The 20,165-nt window shown below is 30.3% G+C and overlaps 2 protein-coding genes across 7 annotated transcripts in view; one reads left to right on the top strand and one right to left on the bottom strand.

The window, feature by feature from the left end:
• Positions 1-7,503: 7,503 nt before the first annotated feature.
• On the top strand, positions 7,504-12,475 carry LOC130445520 (gastrula zinc finger protein XlCGF26.1-like). The gene is made up of 6 exons (XM_056781182.1): positions 7,504-7,912; positions 8,231-8,799; positions 8,856-9,247; positions 9,678-9,849; positions 9,905-10,081; positions 12,130-12,475. The coding sequence occupies exons 1-6, from the start codon at positions 7,775-7,777 to the stop codon at positions 12,308-12,310; spliced, it is 1,629 nt and encodes a 542-aa protein (XP_056637160.1). The 5' UTR covers positions 7,504-7,774; the 3' UTR covers positions 12,311-12,475.
• A 502-nt stretch (positions 12,476-12,977) lies between these two features.
• The window catches only part of LOC130445516 (beta-1,4-glucuronyltransferase 1-like), a 31,367-nt gene continuing 24,179 nt past the window's right edge, over positions 12,978-20,165 (bottom strand). For all 6 annotated transcript variants that reach the window (XM_056781172.1, XM_056781175.1, XM_056781176.1 and 3 more), the window contains exons 7-8: positions 17,898-18,206; positions 12,978-17,418 (exon numbers count right to left, since the gene is read on the bottom strand). In XM_056781172.1, the coding sequence (XP_056637150.1) occupies positions 17,221-17,418; positions 17,898-18,206 (507 nt within the window). In that variant the 3' untranslated portion in view covers positions 12,978-17,220. The remainder of the gene's footprint in view (positions 17,419-17,897; positions 18,207-20,165) is intronic.

The raw sequence follows: 20,165 nt of genomic DNA, 5'->3' as shown, positions 1-20,165 counted from the left end.
GGTACTTGACAACAAGTCTAAAACGAAAACAAAATGGAGGAATGTATTTCTATTATAATTTGAGGTCATTGAATAAAGTAATGGATTTTTTTTTTCAATTAAATACAAATTAATAAAAAATTAAACAAAAGGAATATAATTCCACAAAATAAAATGTTGTGAGTTGTTGTATTTGACATATTTGTAAATGTAGAGGTGGGGAATCCGTAGAACAAATGATTTTCCTTATTGAAATAATAAAATAATAATTATTTCAACACTTACGTTACTAGTAAATATTTGCAGAATAATTTTTCTATTTTCCAATATTTTTCATGCAAATAACATACTTAGGACAAGATTTACAAAATATTTAGTTACATTAGGAAAATAAATAAACTTGGCAACACTGCAACTTATTCCACCAGTGGTTGATATGACAGTTTTTCATAGGTTAGGATAGAATTTACGACAATTGCATAAAATAATTAGTATATACGAGTTTCTTTTAATATTTCCGACACCAATTCTATCATATATTGCATAATTCCACACCGATGATAAGTGTTTTATTCTCTTTGTAATGAGATATCATTCTCGTCGTTTTCTCCAAGTTTATCAGATTTTATAACACGCCGTGTTATGTAATTTTATTGATTCAACAGCCGTAGAAATTTTAAACAACCGATATATCTCTTCAATACCTTTTTTCATCATTTCTAAAGACCTTGAATATTATTTTAAAGGGGTCTCTGTACATAGGCGTACGTAACTTAATTCAACTACAAATTATTCATAACCAAAACGAAGTAAATCTAATTAAAGTTGGCAATACTGTGGATTTGCGATTGGCAGCATTAAAAATTTAAAATAAATATACAGGGGTGGATATAAAAGTTTATGTAAATGAGAATTAATTAATTAGAAATTTTTAGTTCGAATTGAGATATTTAAAAGGCTATTAATATTAAACGGTTATTCAACAGAAAAAAGTCACAAGGATTTGAATCTGGAAGATTCGATGTACAGATTTAAATTTCGTAGCTTGTCGCGAATTAAATTGTATGAAGACTTTTCGTAATATACTGATTGTACTTCATATTTTTCAAATAAAATAGGTTGTATCCTACTGAATTTATTTTATAATAAATTATTTGTTGTTTGAGTGAACAAAATTTGTTTGAACAAATTTCGATGCACGCCACTGGCCAAAAAGTAAGCGAACGACTCGAGTTGCGAAGATTCATCTTCTTTTTCGTTAAGTTTATTTTAATGTTAGATGTTTAACAGTCACCATGTGGTCACTACGCGTTCTTTTAACCGCTGCCGTTCTTATTATACAGGGTAAGTACAAAAATCGATTTATCTCCTAATTTATAAAATATATTTTTTTTTAATAATTAGACAGTATTTCGATATTGATTATTTTTACGAATTTGGGTTTCGGAATTTTGATAAAACTTTACAGTGAAAGTTAATATTAAAGAATATTATGAACCAATTAATTGGACAATCTGTATATAAGTAATTCGAATACACGTCACGTTTCCTTATTACGCAGTTCATCCTATTTTTAGACTAAAAAACTCGTAATTTTCGGAATAATTTCGATAGTAGGTTATTAAATTGCCTACATAGTTTTTATACGAGGGTTATTCGAAAAATTAGTCTCGTTATATTTGCAGATATCTCGGTAAGCTTAGATCGTCGCATCGATTCGTACTTGTTGTTTAAACGTAAAGTAGACACGTCAATAACTACAGGGAAAACTCTAATTGCTCCAAAAAAAAATGTTTGAAAAACGATTGCGATTAGACACTTTCCGAATAACCCTCGTATTTTACTGAAACGAATCATCGAATCAAAAATAATATCTTTACAAGGCTGTATTAGGGACACGTGATCGGAATATTTATATATTCGATTACATTTAAATAACCATAATCTCAGATTCGATATTCACTACAATATTTAATACAGGATGTTGTTTATAATGATTGAAGATATTAGTAGTGTGGAAAATTTATATTTTCGTTATAATAATTAATTAGTTAGTCGTTGGACGCCATTAAATAGCTAATTAAGACGTAATAATATTAATATGTTTGTTATATATCTTTCGCACCCTGTATATTGATGACATTTATATTGATTAGACGATCACGTGACAATCCCTCGGCAATAAACAATTTTCTCAGTTGATAAAACAGGTAATTAACTAACCTACGGTTACCTTGACATTTTGAATATTCTCATAAATATAATATTCTCGTGAAAGTTTCAATTTCGAAGATACGCCTTGAGTGAAAGAAAAATTACGTAACTCGTTTTACCAAATCGATTGAAGTATCGAAAAAAGTATTTTTGCACTACCCCGTATGTAAATCAACGACTGATAACTGATAACAATGCGTTGAATATTTCAAAATTAATATTATAAACGACAATAATTATTAACAAATTATTTATTGCTTATTTTTTGAGATCAATAGAGAAAGTAATATTTACGTAATCGATTATTAGTTAAATCATAACATCGATTCTACTATTTTTTTTTTGTTAAGGTGTGAAAAAAATGTAGGTTGATAATAGGACATAAATTTTTAATTTATAAAAAAACATTAAACTACACCCTCTCATACGAATAGGTAGAAAATAAATGTTTACAATTAAAAATATTTCGTTTTATTATTAAATGGCGGCATGTCCGGTTTCGGCCGAATAAGTACGAAGTTCGAACCGATCTCTTTAGTGGTGATGATGTGGCCTACATTAATTCCCGCTCAAAAACATTAAATACAAATCCGATATTCTCATAAAGTTTACTTAAAAATGATACTTTTCAGCCTACAGCCAAAATTATCGACAACCAATCTACCAAAGTGATTTTGTAAGAAATACACCACAAGTTGCAGTAAATTCGAGAGCTTGTCCAGAAAAAAACGGTCGTTTCCCCACTAGCACTTGCGACGGGTAATGATATTTAAAAATTGTTTATCTTTTATATAATAGGGCATTTTTCAACAAAAATTGATAGTACTTACATATTTATCTGGCAATCCCGAGAAAAATTACGATATAGGTAGTACATACAACACTCCACAGCACAAACAATGAAATTCTTTTACACACAATAACTATACCCTGTATTTACGTCATAAAATATATTAAAAATAACACGTGCAAAATATTTAATAACTAATTTAAAAAATAAAGAAAAATAATTTCGTTTCCCTCCATGTCAAACAACGCCGACTAGAATGAAATTGCTTTTTAATAATGCTGTCACTTCTACGCAGGGTTGCCAGTGTTATCGCAAATAGTGGAAAAAACGAAATTAAATTTCATTCGAAATTCTATTCTACAGGTACATAGAATGCAAAGATGGAGTTGCCGAAGAAAAAGTATGTCCGGACGGGCTTCTATTTAACGCTGCGTCAGACATATTCGCATTCCCATGTCAATATCCCATTGACGTAGACTGTACAGGAAGAGAACAAACACGTAAGTCGATTTAACAATACGAGGTTATTCTTTAATTATTACGAATTTTTGTAGATCCCGCTCAACCAACAGACGATTGTCCCCACCAATTCGGTTATTATAGAATGGGCGACGAAGCTAATTGTGGAAAATTTATAAATTGCGTCGATGGACACGCGTACGTATTCGATTGTCCCGAAGGATTGGCGTTTAATGGAGAAACGTACAGATGCGATTGGCCCGATAAAGTATCAACTTGTAACGCTGAAGGTAATACCATCAATTTACGGAATACTGATAATGTCTGACAACAAGGTATTGAAATCATGTGACGTTCATTTCAAACGCAATACATTGTTGCCAAACTCTCTTTATTTTAATCGAACTTATGAATTTTCAGCTTATTTGGGCTTCAGTTGTCCCCCAGACGCTAAATCGTTGGGGTTAGGTTTAGGAGACGAAGAATATAGATATTTCAGATCTCCTCACGATTGCCAACATTATTATCTTTGTATTCAAGGAAAACCGAGGATATATAATTGTGGAGAAAATCAAGCGTTCAATGACATCACTAATAGTTGTGACGCCATTGAAAATGTTACGGGGTGTGCTATACCCGTTAATAATTATAACGAGGAATTCAATTCTAAAAGAAAACCGGTATATAATACGAATTTCAGACTTTCTGGTTAGATAGAATTGCACACAATGTTTTTTTTTTTATATTTGTACATATTATAATAAAGAAAATAAAACAAAAAAATCGTTTATTTATTTCAAAAAACCATTATTCAATCATTATAAGATAGAAGAAGAGAAAGGTTAATATAGAGATGGGAATTTCCACTTCTATCTCTATGAAAGTAACGGTTTTCATTGAAATAAGAGAAATTGACTGTAGAAATGGGAATTTCTACTTTTATTTCTGTGAAAATAACGGTTTTTATCGACATAAGAGAAATTGAGTGTAGAGATGGGAATTTCCACTTCTATCTCTATGAAAGTAACGGTTTTCATTGAAATAAGAGAAATTGACTGTAGAGATGGGAATTTCTACTTTTATTTCTGTGAAAATAACGGTTTTTATCGACATAAGAGAAATTGAGTGTAGAGATGGGAATTTCCACTTGTATTTTCATGAAAATAACGTTTTTTATTGACATACGATGAATTGAGTGTAGAGATGGGGATTTTTACTTATATTTCTGTGAAAATAACGTTTTTTTATTGACATAAGATAAATTGACTGTAGAGATGGGAATTTCTACATGTATTTCTATGAAAATAACAGTTTTTATCGACATATGAGAAATTGAGTGTAGAGATGGAAATTTCCACTGGTAAAATAACGTTTTTTTATTGACATAAGATAAATTAAGTGTAGAGATGGGAATTCCTACATGTATTTCTATGAAAATAACAGTTTTTATCGACATATGAGAAATTGAGTGTAGAGATGGAAATTTCCACTGGTAAAATAACGTTTTTTTATTGACATAAGATAAATTAAGTGTAGAGATGGGAATTCCTACATGTATTTCTATGAAAATAACAGTTTTTATCGACATATGAGAAATTGAGTGTAGAGATGGAAATGTCCACTGGTAAAATAACGTTTTTTATTGACATAAGATAAATTAAGTGTAGAGATGGGAATTCCTACATGTATTTCTATGAAAATAACAGTTTTTATCGACATATGAGAAATTGAGTGTAGAGATGGAAATTTCCACTGGTAAAATAACGTTTTTTTATTGACATAAGATAAATTAAGTGTAGAGATGGGAATTCCTACATGTATTTCTATGAAAATAACAGTTTTTATCGACATATGAGAAATTGAGTGTAGAGATGGAAATTTCCACTGGTAAAATAACGTTTTTTATTGACATAAGATAAATTAAGTGTAGAGATGGGAATTCCTACATGTATTTCTATGAAAATAACAGTTTTTATCGACATATGAGAAATTGAGTGTAGAGATGGAAATTTCCACTGGTAAAATAACGTTTTTTATTGACATAAGATAAATTAAGTGTAGAGATGGGAATTCCTACATGTATTTCTATGAAAATAACAGTTTTTATCGACATATGAGAAATTGAGTGTAGAGATGGAAATGTCCACTGGTAAAATAACGTTTTTTATTGACATAAGATAAATTAAGTGTAGAGATGGGAATTTCTACATGTATTTCTATGAAAATAACAGTTTTTATCGACATATGAGAAATTGAGTGTAGAGATGGAAATTTCCACTGGTAAAATAACGTTTTTTTATTGACATAAGATAAATTAAGTGTAGAGATGGGAATTCCTACATGTATTTCTATGAAAATAACAGTTTTTATCGACATATGAGAAATTGAGTGTAGAGATGGAAATTTCCACTGGTAAAATAACGTTTTTTATTGACATAAGATAAATTAAGTGTAGAGATGGGAATTCCTACATGTGTTTCTATGAAAATAACAGTTTTTATCGACATATGAGAAATTGAGTGTAGAGATGGAAATTTCCACTGGTAAAATAACGTTTTTTATTGACATAAGATAAATTAAGTGTAGAGATGGGAATTCCTACATGTATTTCTATGAAAATAACAGTTTTTATCGACATATGAGAAATTGAGTGTAGAGATGGAAATGTCCACTGGTAAAATAACGTTTTTTATTGACATAAGATAAATTAAGTGTAGAGATGGGAATTCCTACATGTGTTTCTATGAAAATAACAGTTTTTATCGACATATGAGAAATTGAGTGTAGAGATGGAAATTTCCACTGGTAAAATAACGTTTTTTTATTGACATAAGATAAATTAAGTGTAGAGATGGGAATTCCTACATGTATTTCTATGAAAATAACAGTTTTTATCGACATATGAGAAATTGAGTGTAGAGATGGAAATTTCCACTGGTAAAATAACGTTTTTTATTGACATAAGATAAATTAAGTGTAGAGATGGGAATTCCTACATGTATTTCTATGAAAATAACAGTTTTTATCGACATATGAGAAATTGAGTGTAGAGATGGAAATTTCCACTGGTAAAATAACGTTTTTTATTGACATAAGATAAATTAAGTGTAGAGATGGGAATTTCCACATGTATTTCTATAAAAATAACGGTGTTTATTGAAATATAGTTACACGTCGAAATAATATACGAGGTGCTTCAAAAAAGTAGGTGATTCTTAGCGATGTTTTCAACAAGGTACGTTTTTTCGTTTCACTCTATATACAGTTCAAGGTTATTTCGGCATTCTGTTTAACATTCACCTAGCAATTTATCACGAAACTCCCTCTAAATTCGTATGCACGTTTTTTATAATACAAAAAAACAAAATTTCCCTCAACACATTGTCAAAAATAATACGTTAGATGTACAGAGTTGAAACTCTGACTGAGGTTATGGAAAAGAATTTGACACAGCGTTGCCAGATCGACGTCAATACCTTTCTCACACAACTCTTAAACTTTGAACAGGCGTTTTTACTGATATTAAGAAGTCTTTAAATTGAAATAAACCATCTACTTTATCTTTTTCACGAATCTTTTACTTTAGTTTTTTTTTTAAATATGTTTTATAAACTTACAGACAGTATATAATTGGGCTATTACAGACCTGTAATGTTATAATACATTGTAATTTCTATTTGATTCTTAGTATACTTTTTATTTCTATGAAACAACATTAATAACAGTGATTTAATACTAAAATATTTATAGTTACTTTTTTAATTTTGTCCATCACATCACTATTTTTCAATATTTCAATCTACTTTATTTAAATATCGTCTCATTTTTTCAATAACTAATTTTAAATTGATATTTAAAAAGCAAAAATAAATCAATATCATATTTTTATATTAATAATCACGAGATTTCATAAAATTTACCCTAAATAACCTCAATTCAGATTAAGTATGATATAAATTACAATAAAAATAAATATATTGAGAAACAACTAAATTAAATCATAACTGAAACGGATAGTACATAAATATCTTACCTTTTAAGGGCCCCTTGAATGAATTATTTAAACCAACCGCCAAAATGACATCGCATCACCTGTCGACAACCGGAGCACCCAAGGAAAGGGGCCAGTTACGCGCAGCTCTCATACGTCCGCCGTATCTCGGTGTCAGTTGTGTTCGGAGGGCCAACGAGGTGCCCCACGGTTGTCAAGAACGCTAACAAACAACTGACGAAGTGTTTATATGCTACTTAATTGAGGTGTAACGTTTAAAGTGAGTGTCGATATTTTGGGGGCAACATTATTTGTTTTACCTAGTGTAAATCGAGAAAAATATGGAGTCCTGGAGGAGTTACGCAACAATTTGTAGATTATGCTTGCAAAAAGACGGGTTTATGTTGGGCATTTTCAATCATATCCAAGGTAAAGATAAGAGTATTTATAAGAAGATAATGGATTGCACTGCACTTCAGGTAAAATTCTTGACATTTGACTTGACACTAAAATTTATTCTAAATTGATTTAATAATTTAGTAACGCTTATTTTATTCACGTTTATTGATTTTTTGCTTATCATTACAAAAAATTTATTGTTTATTATTATATTTTATTTGTTTATAATATTTATCTATTTCATTCTTTTATATTTCAAAAGACAAAGAAAGCACTAAAACACGTGTTTTGTGAATCAGCCTTGAAACTGTATTATCGACATTTTGACATGATGATTTAGTTAGGTTAAAATTTGAAATTTAAATACCATAAACATTATTAAAAAATGATTTTTTTAGATATCTTACGGTGACGGTTTACCGAACGTAATTTGCCACAGGTGTTTGTATAAAATAGAATTTTGTCTGGAATTTCGTCAATTATGTTTTATGTCGGACGCCACACTTCGTCAAATAAGTTCGGCTGCAAAAGAAAACGGATCGGATAGTTTAAATGGAAATTCATCACAATTTTCCGCTTACGAACAATTAGGAGCCCAAGAGAATGGAGAAAATGTGGTTATGGTGGTGGATCCGAATACCTTCGACTACGAAACTGACGTAGAATCCGAGAAAGAAATTGTTATAAGCGATACAGAAAACGGGGAATCTAACGACGTCGAACCCGAACCCGAGCAAGAATCTGAAGGAAGGGGAGTTAGTATGTGCAAATACTGCGATCACGCGTTTACTGATAAAAACGAATGCCAAAATCACGAAACTAATGCACATAATAGCGAAACTCCCTACAATTGCGGTAGTTGTTACATGAGTTTCGCCGATAGGGTCGTATATTCCGCCCATTTGAAAAGTGTCCATAAGAACGACAAACCCTATAACTGCCCCCAATGTAACAGAACATTTGCCAGGTAAATGCTTGTTTTTAACACTATTCCCATCGATTTTTAACTGATTTCTTCTTCAGACGATCGGATCTGCGTAAACATACGATAGTCCACACGGGCGTTAAACCTTTCACTTGCACCATTTGCTTCAAATCCTTCTCTAGAAACACGAATTTATCCAAACATATGAGAATCCATTCCGGTTCCAAACCGTTCGTTTGTCCCAAATGCCCGAAAACCTTCACTTCCAAAGGAGATTTGTCCCGACACGCCCTAATTCACAACGGACAGAAACCTTTCAGTTGCAATTACTGCCCTTTGAGTTTTGGAAGAAGGGACAAGTTGCAGAGACACGAAAAACGTCATTTTCCTCAACGCACTGAGGATAAATCTCAAGAGCTGCAAATGATGAGGGAAAATCTGTCGATTTTTTCAACTGTTATTGAAAAGAAGCCGGAAGAACAAACGGAAGGTGAGTAAATGATTCATTTATTTGTTTTATTATACAGTGTGGGGTAAAAAGTGATTAGAATTTCAAGAACCATTACAGGACAACAATATATTGACTATATTTCCAGTTATTTTAGTTTGTGTATCAAGTTTTGAGGTTTTTTAGTCAAAATTGTTAAAAGGGACTGATTTGGTGAAAGATTTATCTGTTTTCACAGTTAAAATTCGTAATTTACTAGTAGGAGGCCCCCCAATGTCCCAATATATCAACCGATCAGTTTTAAATTCACATTTTACTGTTTTTTCTGTTGGAATTCTTACGGGTTGTTGAAATAACCATTCAGAAATAAACCGTTGAACAAATATACAAATTTTGATATGTCAATTATGCCCAAAAATAATTAGGGGGGTATATAAGGTTCATTTGCCGTTTTTTCTTTGTGCTCGTCAAGGATCCTCGGAAAATATGGTGATAAATTTGGATCCTTTCAATCACAACGAATACAATACGGAAACTACCCCGCAACGAGGGGGAAATACAGAAATTGGACAATCGATGGAAACGAAGAAAGATGAGACCGTTCCGGTTGAAAACGAACCCGTTCTACAGGAAAAACCTTTCAGGTAAACGATATTCCCGGGAAAAAGCGGGGGTAGTTTATACCATAGTGTGTTTCAGATGTTCCCAATGCACGAAACGGTTTTCCAAAGCCGAAAATCTGTTGTCCCATCAAGCGATTCATTCGGAAGATAGACCGTTCGGTTGCCACATTTGTAATAAATCTTTTATCAGGAAAAGGGAGTTGGACAGACACGTCGCCACACATTCCGGCATGAAACCGTTCAAATGTCCGAGGTAGGTGGTTTCAATTAGTTTTTATATGATTTCTACCGGTTTGAAGTTAGGTACGGGGTGGATAAGAGGCGATCCAGGAAGTATTCGATACATCGAAAGTAGTAGAAAGGTCCTGGAACATAATTTTACACTTTTTATAGCCATTTATTGCGCCAAATAGCCATTAACTGTTGGAAAAAGTTTGGGGATTGATCTGGGGGACAGAAAACGATCCCAAAGGGGACATTTTCTCTCTATACACTTTTTATAGCCATTTATTGCACTAAATGGTCATTCAATTTGGGAAATCTTTGATACTGGGCACATAAAATCATCCAAAAGGGCTAATTTCACTTTTATACTACACTTTATAGTATTCGATACATCGAAAGTAGTAGAAAGGTCCTGGAATATAATTCTACACTTTTTATAGCCCTTTATTGCCCAAAATAGCCATTAACTCGCTGATATTCTTTACAAATCCTTGGAGATTGATCTGGGGTATATAAAATCATCCCTAAGGGGGCTGATTTTTTTTATTTTCACATTTCTTAATAATTTTTTGCGGTTTAAAAGTTTTATTTTTAGCTCTTTATTATTTAAAATAGCCTCATATCGATTGAAAAATATTAAAAGACTGATTTAGGGTGCTAACTTTGGAAAATATTTGATACCGTGGACAGAAAATCATCCCAAAGGGCTAATTTCCCTTTTATACACTTTTCCTATCAATCCATTTATTACTCAATATAGCCATTAACTTTTCCTAGCAATTTTACACTCATTATAGGTCTTATTCTAAGCCCTTTATTGTTTAAAATAGTCTCATATTCTTTGAGGACTGATTAGGGTGAACTTATTCTCAAAAATGAAAGAAAATGTCGAACTTGTTGTCAAAAATTGACAAAATGGCGAATTTGTTGTCAAAAATTGATAAAATGGCGAATTTGTTGTCAAAAATGAAAGAAAATGGCGAATTTGTTGTCAAAAATGAAAGAAAATGGCGAATTTGTTGTCAAAAATTGAACAAAATGGCGAATTTGTTGTCGAAAATGAATAAAATGGCGAATTTGTTGTCAAAAATTGACAAAATGGCGAATTTGTTGTCAAAAATTAATAAAATGGCGGATTTGTTGTCAAAAATGAAAGAAAATGGCGAATTTGTTGTCAAAAATGAATAAAATGGCGAATTTATTGTCAAAATGAACAAAATGGCGAATTTGTTGTCAAAAATGAAAGAAAATGGCGAACTTGTTAAAAATGAACAAAATGGCGAATTTGTTGTCAAAAATGGAAGAAAATGGCGAATTTGTTGTCAAAAATTGAACAAAATGGCGAATTTGTTGTCGAAAATGAATAAAATGGCGAATTTGTTGTCAAAAATGAACAAAATGGCGAATTTGTTGTCGAAAATGAATAAAATGGCGAATTTGTTGTCAAAAATTGAACAAAATGACGAATTTGTTGTCAAAAATAAACAAAATGGCGAATTTGTTGTCAAAAATGGAAGAAAATGGCGAATTTGTTGTCAAAAATTGAACAAAATGGCGAATTTGTTGTCGAAAATGAATAAAATGGCGAATTTGTTGTCAAAAATGAACAAAATGGCGAATTTGTTGTTGAAAATAAATAAAATGGCAAATTTGTTGTCGAAAATGGTTAAAATGGCGAATTTGTTGTCAAAAATGAATAAAATGGCGAATTTGTTGTCAAAAATTGAACAAAATGGCGAATTTGTTGTCAAAAATGGAAGAAAATGGCGAATTTGTTGTCAAAAATTGAACAAAATGGCGAATTTGTTGTCGAAAATGAATAAAATGGCGAATTTGTTGTCAAAAATTGAACAAAATGGCGAATTTGTTGTCGAAAATGAATAAAATGGCGAATTTGTTGTCAAAAATTGAACAAAATGGCGAATTTGTTGTCGAAAATGAATAAAATGGCGAATTTGTTGTCAAAAATTGAACAAAATGACGAATTTGTTGTCAAAAATAAACAAAATGGCGAACTTGTTGCCAAAAATGGATTTTGATCGGTTTAAATATGTTTTTATTTTTTTCCTTCTGTAGATGTAGCAAAAGTTTCGGTCGCAAAGATAAAATGATGAGACACGTTCGAATTCATGACGTAAATAAAACGTTTACTTGTAAAATTTGCGGTAACACGTTCAATAGAAGAGACAGTCTTCATCAGCACATGAAGATTCACGCTACCAAAGAGACTGCGGAAACCGAAATTGGACCCGAATAATTTTTTCATTATTATTTACCGATATAGTAAGTGGCCTTTTTATGGAATTCATATTTTTATTATGTCAAAAATGTTCCTATTTCTAATAAATTTGAGTAAAAAGTTAGTGTTTCAATGATATTCTCGAATATACCTCGATATTCAAACAGTATACCCTTTAAAGGTGGTTTATACCCGGCTCGAAGGACCAAATACTATATTTTTGACTATTATTCAACGTAATTGTTTGTTCGAACGGACTATATCTTCGGTAATTCATTGACTAGATCTTCAGAATGAAAATAATACCCTCTAAACCCATTTAAAGGGCGGTTAGTCACCCCTAACAGCTAAAACCCGTCTATAGGTGGTTTATACCCGGCTCGAAGGACCAACTAGTACATTTTTGACTATTATTCAACGTAATTGTTTGTTCGAACGGACTATATCTTCGGTAATTCATTGACTAGATCTTCAGAATGAAAATAATACCCTCTAAACCCATTTAAAGGGCGGTTAGTCACCCCTAACAGCTAAAACCCGTCTATAGGTGGTTTATACCCGGCTCGAAGGACCAACTAGTACATTTTTGACTATTATTCAACGTAATTGTTTGTTCGAACGGACTATAAGTTAAGTAATTTTTTAATAGATAAGGAGGGTTTAGGAACGAAAAAAAAAAACTCACTGGAATTTTCACAATTTTTATATTTGCAGAAAAAGTTTCCATATACGGTACAAAATTACTTTATAATTTCACCACTACATAGAATCAGTGTATAAGGCACAATAAATGGTAAAAATACATCAAGAGGACGATTTTCTCATTAAAAAATAAAAACAGAACGAAATTAAATTACTTAAAATACAGATAAGTACCAAATAATGAGCAAAACAAATAAAAACAGGGTGTCAAAAAAAAATAAAGTTACCTCCTACTACCATACATTAAAGACTTCCTGTATATAATATATAAATAAATAATTCATTCGAATTTCAAAGCAAATAATTTCTCCTTTGTTTTTAGTAAAACATTTCCCATTACCCCTGTACAATCGCTCAATATATATTAAAAATTTACATTTGGCAACTACGCTTGTATACAAAGTTTATATAGAAACCTGTAAAAATTGCATTTGCGGATCAAAAAGGTTCGTGATATCGCCGACAGATGGCTGAAAGTTTATTTCGGAATTATAGTTATACAAAAATGGCCGACGGCATAAAAGAAGTGACTAACATTCCGCGTCACGAAACGCTACACAAAAATCCACGATCGATATATACAGGAAGCTTTCAATATATTTACAATATATAAGTTTCGTTATTTTTACAGGATGTTTGTAAAAATACGCAGTTTTTTTTAAACGCTTACATTAAAGGCAGCTATAATTGAAAGGTACGGTAGATATTGAGCATTTAAATAGTTTCTTATATAAAAATATATGACAAGGCTAATTACGTAACATAAACACCCCTAAGCAACAGTTTTTAACGCAATTACACTGAGAAAACTTTCAAATTCCTTGTTTATAAATAAACAAAAGAAAATGTCCTTGAAATATAAGGAAAAGAGATGGGACTATACGACTCGACGTTATAAAATAACTGTAAAGTAAAATCTTTATAGGGGTCTTAAAAATAATGAGAATTTTTTGACATAAACAAAAATCAGTTGCTTAGAAGTGTCTACGAACCGACGAAGCGTGCGCGAACTTCAACAGGAACATACATTGTATGATAAGATGGAAGTGAAGCGACGAAATGACAAATTTGAGCCTATTATTACGATGTACGGTTCTGTTATATATAAATATTTCACTGTTAAAACATTGATTAAAGATCGGAACCACACGAATTATACAGAATGTCTACATACATCACAAAAGTATAGGTGGGAAAATGTTTAACATTGGCACTTGGTATAATATACTAAAAGAACGTGAATATATTCGGTAAAATGTTGGTTTGATGATGAGATTCACTATTTACCGTGTTTTAATCATAATTCATCACCCAGAGGAGCGATTCATGTGTAAATCCCTTGTAAATTGTCAAATCAAAACCAAAGGAAAGAAAAAGTTGAAGAGTCGGCCATTTTGCTCTTGATTAGACGGTTTTTAGAAACAAAATGATTTATCAATAAAAACATATTAAAAGATCTATGAAATAATAAGTTGAAAAAAATTATTATTTGTATACGTCTCGCGTAAATTTAGCCAGAACCGAATTTTTTAAAAACACGTTGTTTATTTTGAGAATAAGTTAAATTAAATTTCACGTATCACATCAGTTTAACCAGATCTAAATCACTACAGACACTATTTGATTCGTTAGACAATAATTAAACAAAATAAAGGTAAACAAGATGGTGGTTATAATACACGTAAAACCACATCCACTCCAAACGACTTCTAATGATAAACTGATGACTCGTGCGCAAAATCCGACAATGATCGAAAATTCAACGAATATAAACGAGGCTTTAAAATAGCGAAGTGAAGTTGTCTGTACACCATTTTAATCGGTTAAACTCGATCATTTTCGTGAGTAAAGTTAAATTAAAATTTGACATAATAGGTTATGTTTATTTTACAACGTTTTTGATTATTTTCAATCAAGATGTAAATCAATTTTGACCTATAATTTATTAAGAATTTTTTATTTTTATTAGAAAAATTATAATTTCAAGTGAATTTATGTTTTTTAGTATAGTATAACGTGCTAAAATACCGTCATAAGTAAGTATTTACAACCATATTTTGTCGTATTAAAATTTAGTTTATATTTTGATCAAAATTGTTTGAAATGGTGTTTTAAGTTATACAAATTGTTTTATTTTCATGATATTTTGAGAAAATTTTAGTTTCATTGTTTAATTTAGTAATAGCACCTTTACGTAAACAAATTGGTATATATATCTCGTAAAATCGTTCTAAATGGCTATTTAAGTGATTATTATTTGTAATTAGAATAATTAGGGCTTAAAATGAGTACTAAAATCAATTTATTACGAAAATCTTGAACCAAAAGGGCCCTTAAGTAATAGTGAATATGTCTGACTAAGTTTAACACGATTCCATACATTTTACGATTAATTGGGAATATTTACGTTAGGAAAATATAAAATGAGTTTTATAATATACAAGTTGTATCATAATTTCTGCTGAAATTATTAGTAAACCTTTCACTGCACTATGTAAATCACGAACTAATTATTTTGGTAGTTTTTTTGACAAATGAATTCGAAATGAGTAAAAAATTTCGAAATTTTTACCATCAAATTATTATACTACAAGGGATTCGTTTCAAACTGCCTCTGAGAGTCAAATTATGTTTCGGCACGAGGAATGACTTTGAATAAATGCTTTAAAAATGATTTATCTCGAAAAAGTGCTTTTTTCGTAACACATACACTCAAAAAATTCCACACTAAATAGATAAAAGCTAGATATATGTATAAAAAGTTTTCGTATATACAACTAGGAAAATATACACTTGTAAATAAATAAGAGAAGTCACGATTAAAATTTTATGATGGAAAATATTCTGTAAATCCGTTTTTCGTGTTATAAATTAAAATTTAAAATTACAAAATTGATTCTGACACATCAACCTACTTTTTGGCATACAAAAAATCAGCTATAACTAACAAATCGAACCAGGAAGAAGACAATCTTCAAATTTTCATTATCATTTCTTACTGGCAAAGTGGATTCGATAAATATGTCCATCACGAACAATTTCAAGTCAATTTTTGAAAAATTACATAAAAGAAACGAAAAAACATCTGCTTTTGGTTACAAATCTCGTTACCAATTCAATTGTCTGGAAATTCTTAAGAAATTGCACCAAAAAACATCCGGAAAGGGTTTAATTAGTCAATATGGCCACAATATTCAAGGAAATCCACTAATAAAATGGAAAAAGCGTGTGGAAAGTCTTGCTACTGGGAACAAGTCACTCCAACAAGTCTCTTATGTCAGAATTTTCAAGGAATTACACTAAAGAAATGAAAAAATTACATCGAAAATGTTGCTATTGGTAATAAATTGCTTAACAAGTCCATTTTTTCAAAATTCCAGCAAACTACGCCAAAGAAGCGAGGAAATGCCTGAAGAGTCTTGGCATTGATAGTCGATCACTTTAACACGTCAAAACATTTAATGAATTACTCCAAAAAAGGGGAAACACCTGGAGAATCTTGTCAATTGCTGTATAAGACAATATTGTCAAAAAATTAATCCAAAGAAACGTGGCAAACCCTGAAGAGTCTTATAATTGGTAATCAATCACTTTAAAAGGTCAAAACCTTCAATAAATTACTCCAAAAAAAGGGAAAACACCTGTAAAGTGTTGTCGATGATAATTATTTAATCCGATACATCAATTTTGTCCAAATTTGTAACAATGTACTATAAAGAAACGAGAAAATACCTAGGGACACTAGTAATAGACATTTAATAGAATGTTGCTGTTCAAAACAGTCGAAAAATAGATAGAATACCATAAATTATCATCTGTGTATGTTGGACTGGTATAATTACATTGAATATCGGCAAAAATTGAGTAAAAATTTCTTTTCTTTGGCCATACGGAACAAAAATGATTGTATTATAAGTTTTTAGTACTTAACGACATTAATTTGAACAGAAACGTACGTTATTTTTAAAAGATTTACAAAATATTTCCATTTTTTCTGCCTATGAAACAAATAAATACTTTTCGGACTTAAAACTCAAAATATTATGGCAAGACATTTATAATGAAAAATGACAGCCAATATAATTAAATAATACTTACAAGAACATTATATAGAAGTAATGCGATGTAATAATAATAAAAAAATTGATCACAATAATTTAAAATGAAATATAAAAGTGTCTAAAACGACTTAAAGTTCTGTATTACCTTTGCATTCACATGTTTGTTTAAACAGCACAGCCTTTTCTAACCCCGTAAAGGACCTTTAGTTCTGGGAAAATTATTTTATTGATGAGTTGATGGGTTTTCCCCGCCAACATCGCGCGTCTCGGATCTTTCTTGTAGATCTTGATGCCCGGTTTGTGGACTAGGAAAGCGTTGTCGAGAATCATGAAGTCGTAATTCAAAACACACAACGCATAACCCTAATAGGGATAATAATAACATACAAACTAATTATTTAAACTAAAACATTCGAAAAATAACTATAAATATTATATTTATACACTGAAATCGTTAAAATTTACGAACTGTTGTTGAACTTGTTGAAATTTTAACATCGCGTTTTTTCTTAAAAATACCTACTTTTAATTATTTTATATTATGTAATTATAATATTAAACATTTTTTTCTTCATTTACAAGTAATACGAAGTCTTGAAACCACCTAGTTTTATTAATTTTTTTCAAAATTACTTTCGTAACAGTAACAAACACTCATTATTGAATAGAGGTTATAATGGCTGTCAATGAGAATGAAGGAAAGTTGATCAATTACACCAACCGTTAAAAAGTAAATATCACTTATATGCTATGTTGCCAAGATTAATTCTATATAAGAGATAATAGGAAATTTATATAAATAAGGATTAAACTGGATATTAAGGTATTTGAATGTTAGTTACCTGTGTCATTTTATCCATCTTTCCCTCCCAACTGAGTCTTTCGTCGTATAAAGGATCAGCATGGGTTCCTATGAATATCGGTTCCCAATGGACGAATTTCCCGTTCCGTTTACCAACGTGAAACACGTGCAAACCTTCCGTTTCGTTAGCGGATTGCCATTCTTTAGCTTTGGGAACGGTGTGGCAACCTGGACATAATTTTTTGTGGAACGGTATAGCGGTACCGTTAGCCAACATTTCGCGGAGCTGAGTCTTATTTTCTGGTACTTGTTGATTGGCGCTTACTTCGAATATCGTAAGAGGGAAAACCTTCAAATTACATACCTATATTACCTGAATGCACGTTAATTGGTTTCATATACTAATTATAGTCCGTTCATCCGTAAATTTATTTTTAAATATTATAGTCCGTTCATATATTTAGTAAAATTATAGTCCGTTCATACACTTTGTGGAGTTAATTTTATTCAATATGTCAATATTATAGTCCGTTCATATATTTAGTAAAATTATAGTCCGTTCATACACTTTGTGGAGTTAATTTTATTCAATATGTCAATATTATAGTCCGTTCATATATTTAGTAAAATTATAGTCCGTTCATACACTTTGTGGAGTTAATTTTATTCAATATGTCAATATTATAGTCCGTTCATATATTTAGTAAAATTATAGTCCGTTCATATATTTAGTAAAATTACAGTCCGTTCATATATTTAGTAAAATTATAGTCCGTTCATACACTTTGTGGAGTTAATTTTATTCAATATGTCAATATTATAGTCCGTTCATATATTTAGTAAAATTATAGTCCGTTCATACACTTTGTGGAGTTAATTTTATTCAATATGTCAATATTATAGTCCGTTCATATATTTAGTAAAATTATAGTCCGTTCATATATTTAGTAAAATTATAGTCCGTTCATACACTTTGTGGAGTTAATTTTATTCAATATGTCAATATTATAGTCCGTTCATATATTTAGTAAAATTATAGTCCGTTCATATATTTAGTAAAATTACAGTCCGTTCATACACTTTGTGGAGTTAATTTCATTCAATATGTCAATATTATAGTCCGTTCATATATTTAGTAAAATTATAGTCCGTTCATATATTTAGTAAAATTATAGTCCGTTCATACACTTTGTGGAGTTAATTTTATTCAATATGTCAATATTATAGTCCGTTCATATATTTAGTAAAATTATAGTCCGTTCATATATTTAGTAAAATTATAGTCCGTTCATACACTTTGTGGAGTTAATTTTATTCAATATGTCAATATTATAGTCCGTTCATATATTTAGTAAAATTATAGTCCGTTCATACACTTTGTGGAGTTAATTTTATTCAATATGTCAATATTATAGTCCGTTCATATATTTAGTAAAATTATAGTCCGTTCATATATTTAGTAAAATTACAGTCCGTTCATACACTTTGTGGAGTTAATTTCATTCAATATGTCAATATTATAGTCCGTTCATATATTTAGTAAAATTATAGTCCGTTCATATATTTAGTAAAATTATAGTCCGTTCATACACTTTGTGGAGTTAATTTTATTCAATATGTCAATATTATAGTCCGTTCATATATTTAGTAAAATTATAGTCCGTTCATACACTTTGTGGAGTTAATTTCATTCAATATGTCAATATTATAGTCCGTTCATATATTTAGTAAAATTATAGTCCGTTCATATATTTAGTAAAATTACAGTCCGTTCATACACTTTGTGGAGTTAATTTCATTCAATATGTCAATATTATAGTCCGTTCATATATTTAGTAAAATTATAGTCCGTTCATACACTTTGTGGAGTTAATTTTATTCAATATGTCAATATTATAGTCCGTTCATATATTTAGTAAAATTATAGTCCGTTCATATATTTAGTAAAATTACAGTCCGTTCATACACTTTGTGGAGTTAATTTTATTCAATATGTCAATATTATAGTCCGTTCATATATTTAGTAAAATTATAGTCCGTTCATATATTTAGTAAAATTACAGTCCGTTCATACACTTTGTGGAGTTAATTTCATTCAATATGTCAATATTATAGTCCGTTCATATATTTAGTAAAATTATAGTCCGTTCATATATTTAGTAAAATTATAGTCCGTTCATACACTTTGTGGAGTTAATTTTATTCAATATGTCAATATTATAGTCCGTTCATATATTTAGTAAAATTATAGTCCGTTCATATATTTAGTAAAATTATAGTCCGTTCATACACTTTGTGGAGTTAATTT

Source organism: Diorhabda sublineata, chromosome 6 (genome assembly GCF_026230105.1).
Source record: "Diorhabda sublineata isolate icDioSubl1.1 chromosome 6, icDioSubl1.1, whole genome shotgun sequence".
Taxonomy (NCBI): Eukaryota; Metazoa; Arthropoda; class Insecta; order Coleoptera; family Chrysomelidae; genus Diorhabda; species Diorhabda sublineata.
The sequence above is the reverse complement of the archived record's forward strand: the minus strand, read 5'-3'. Positions and strand labels throughout refer to the sequence as shown.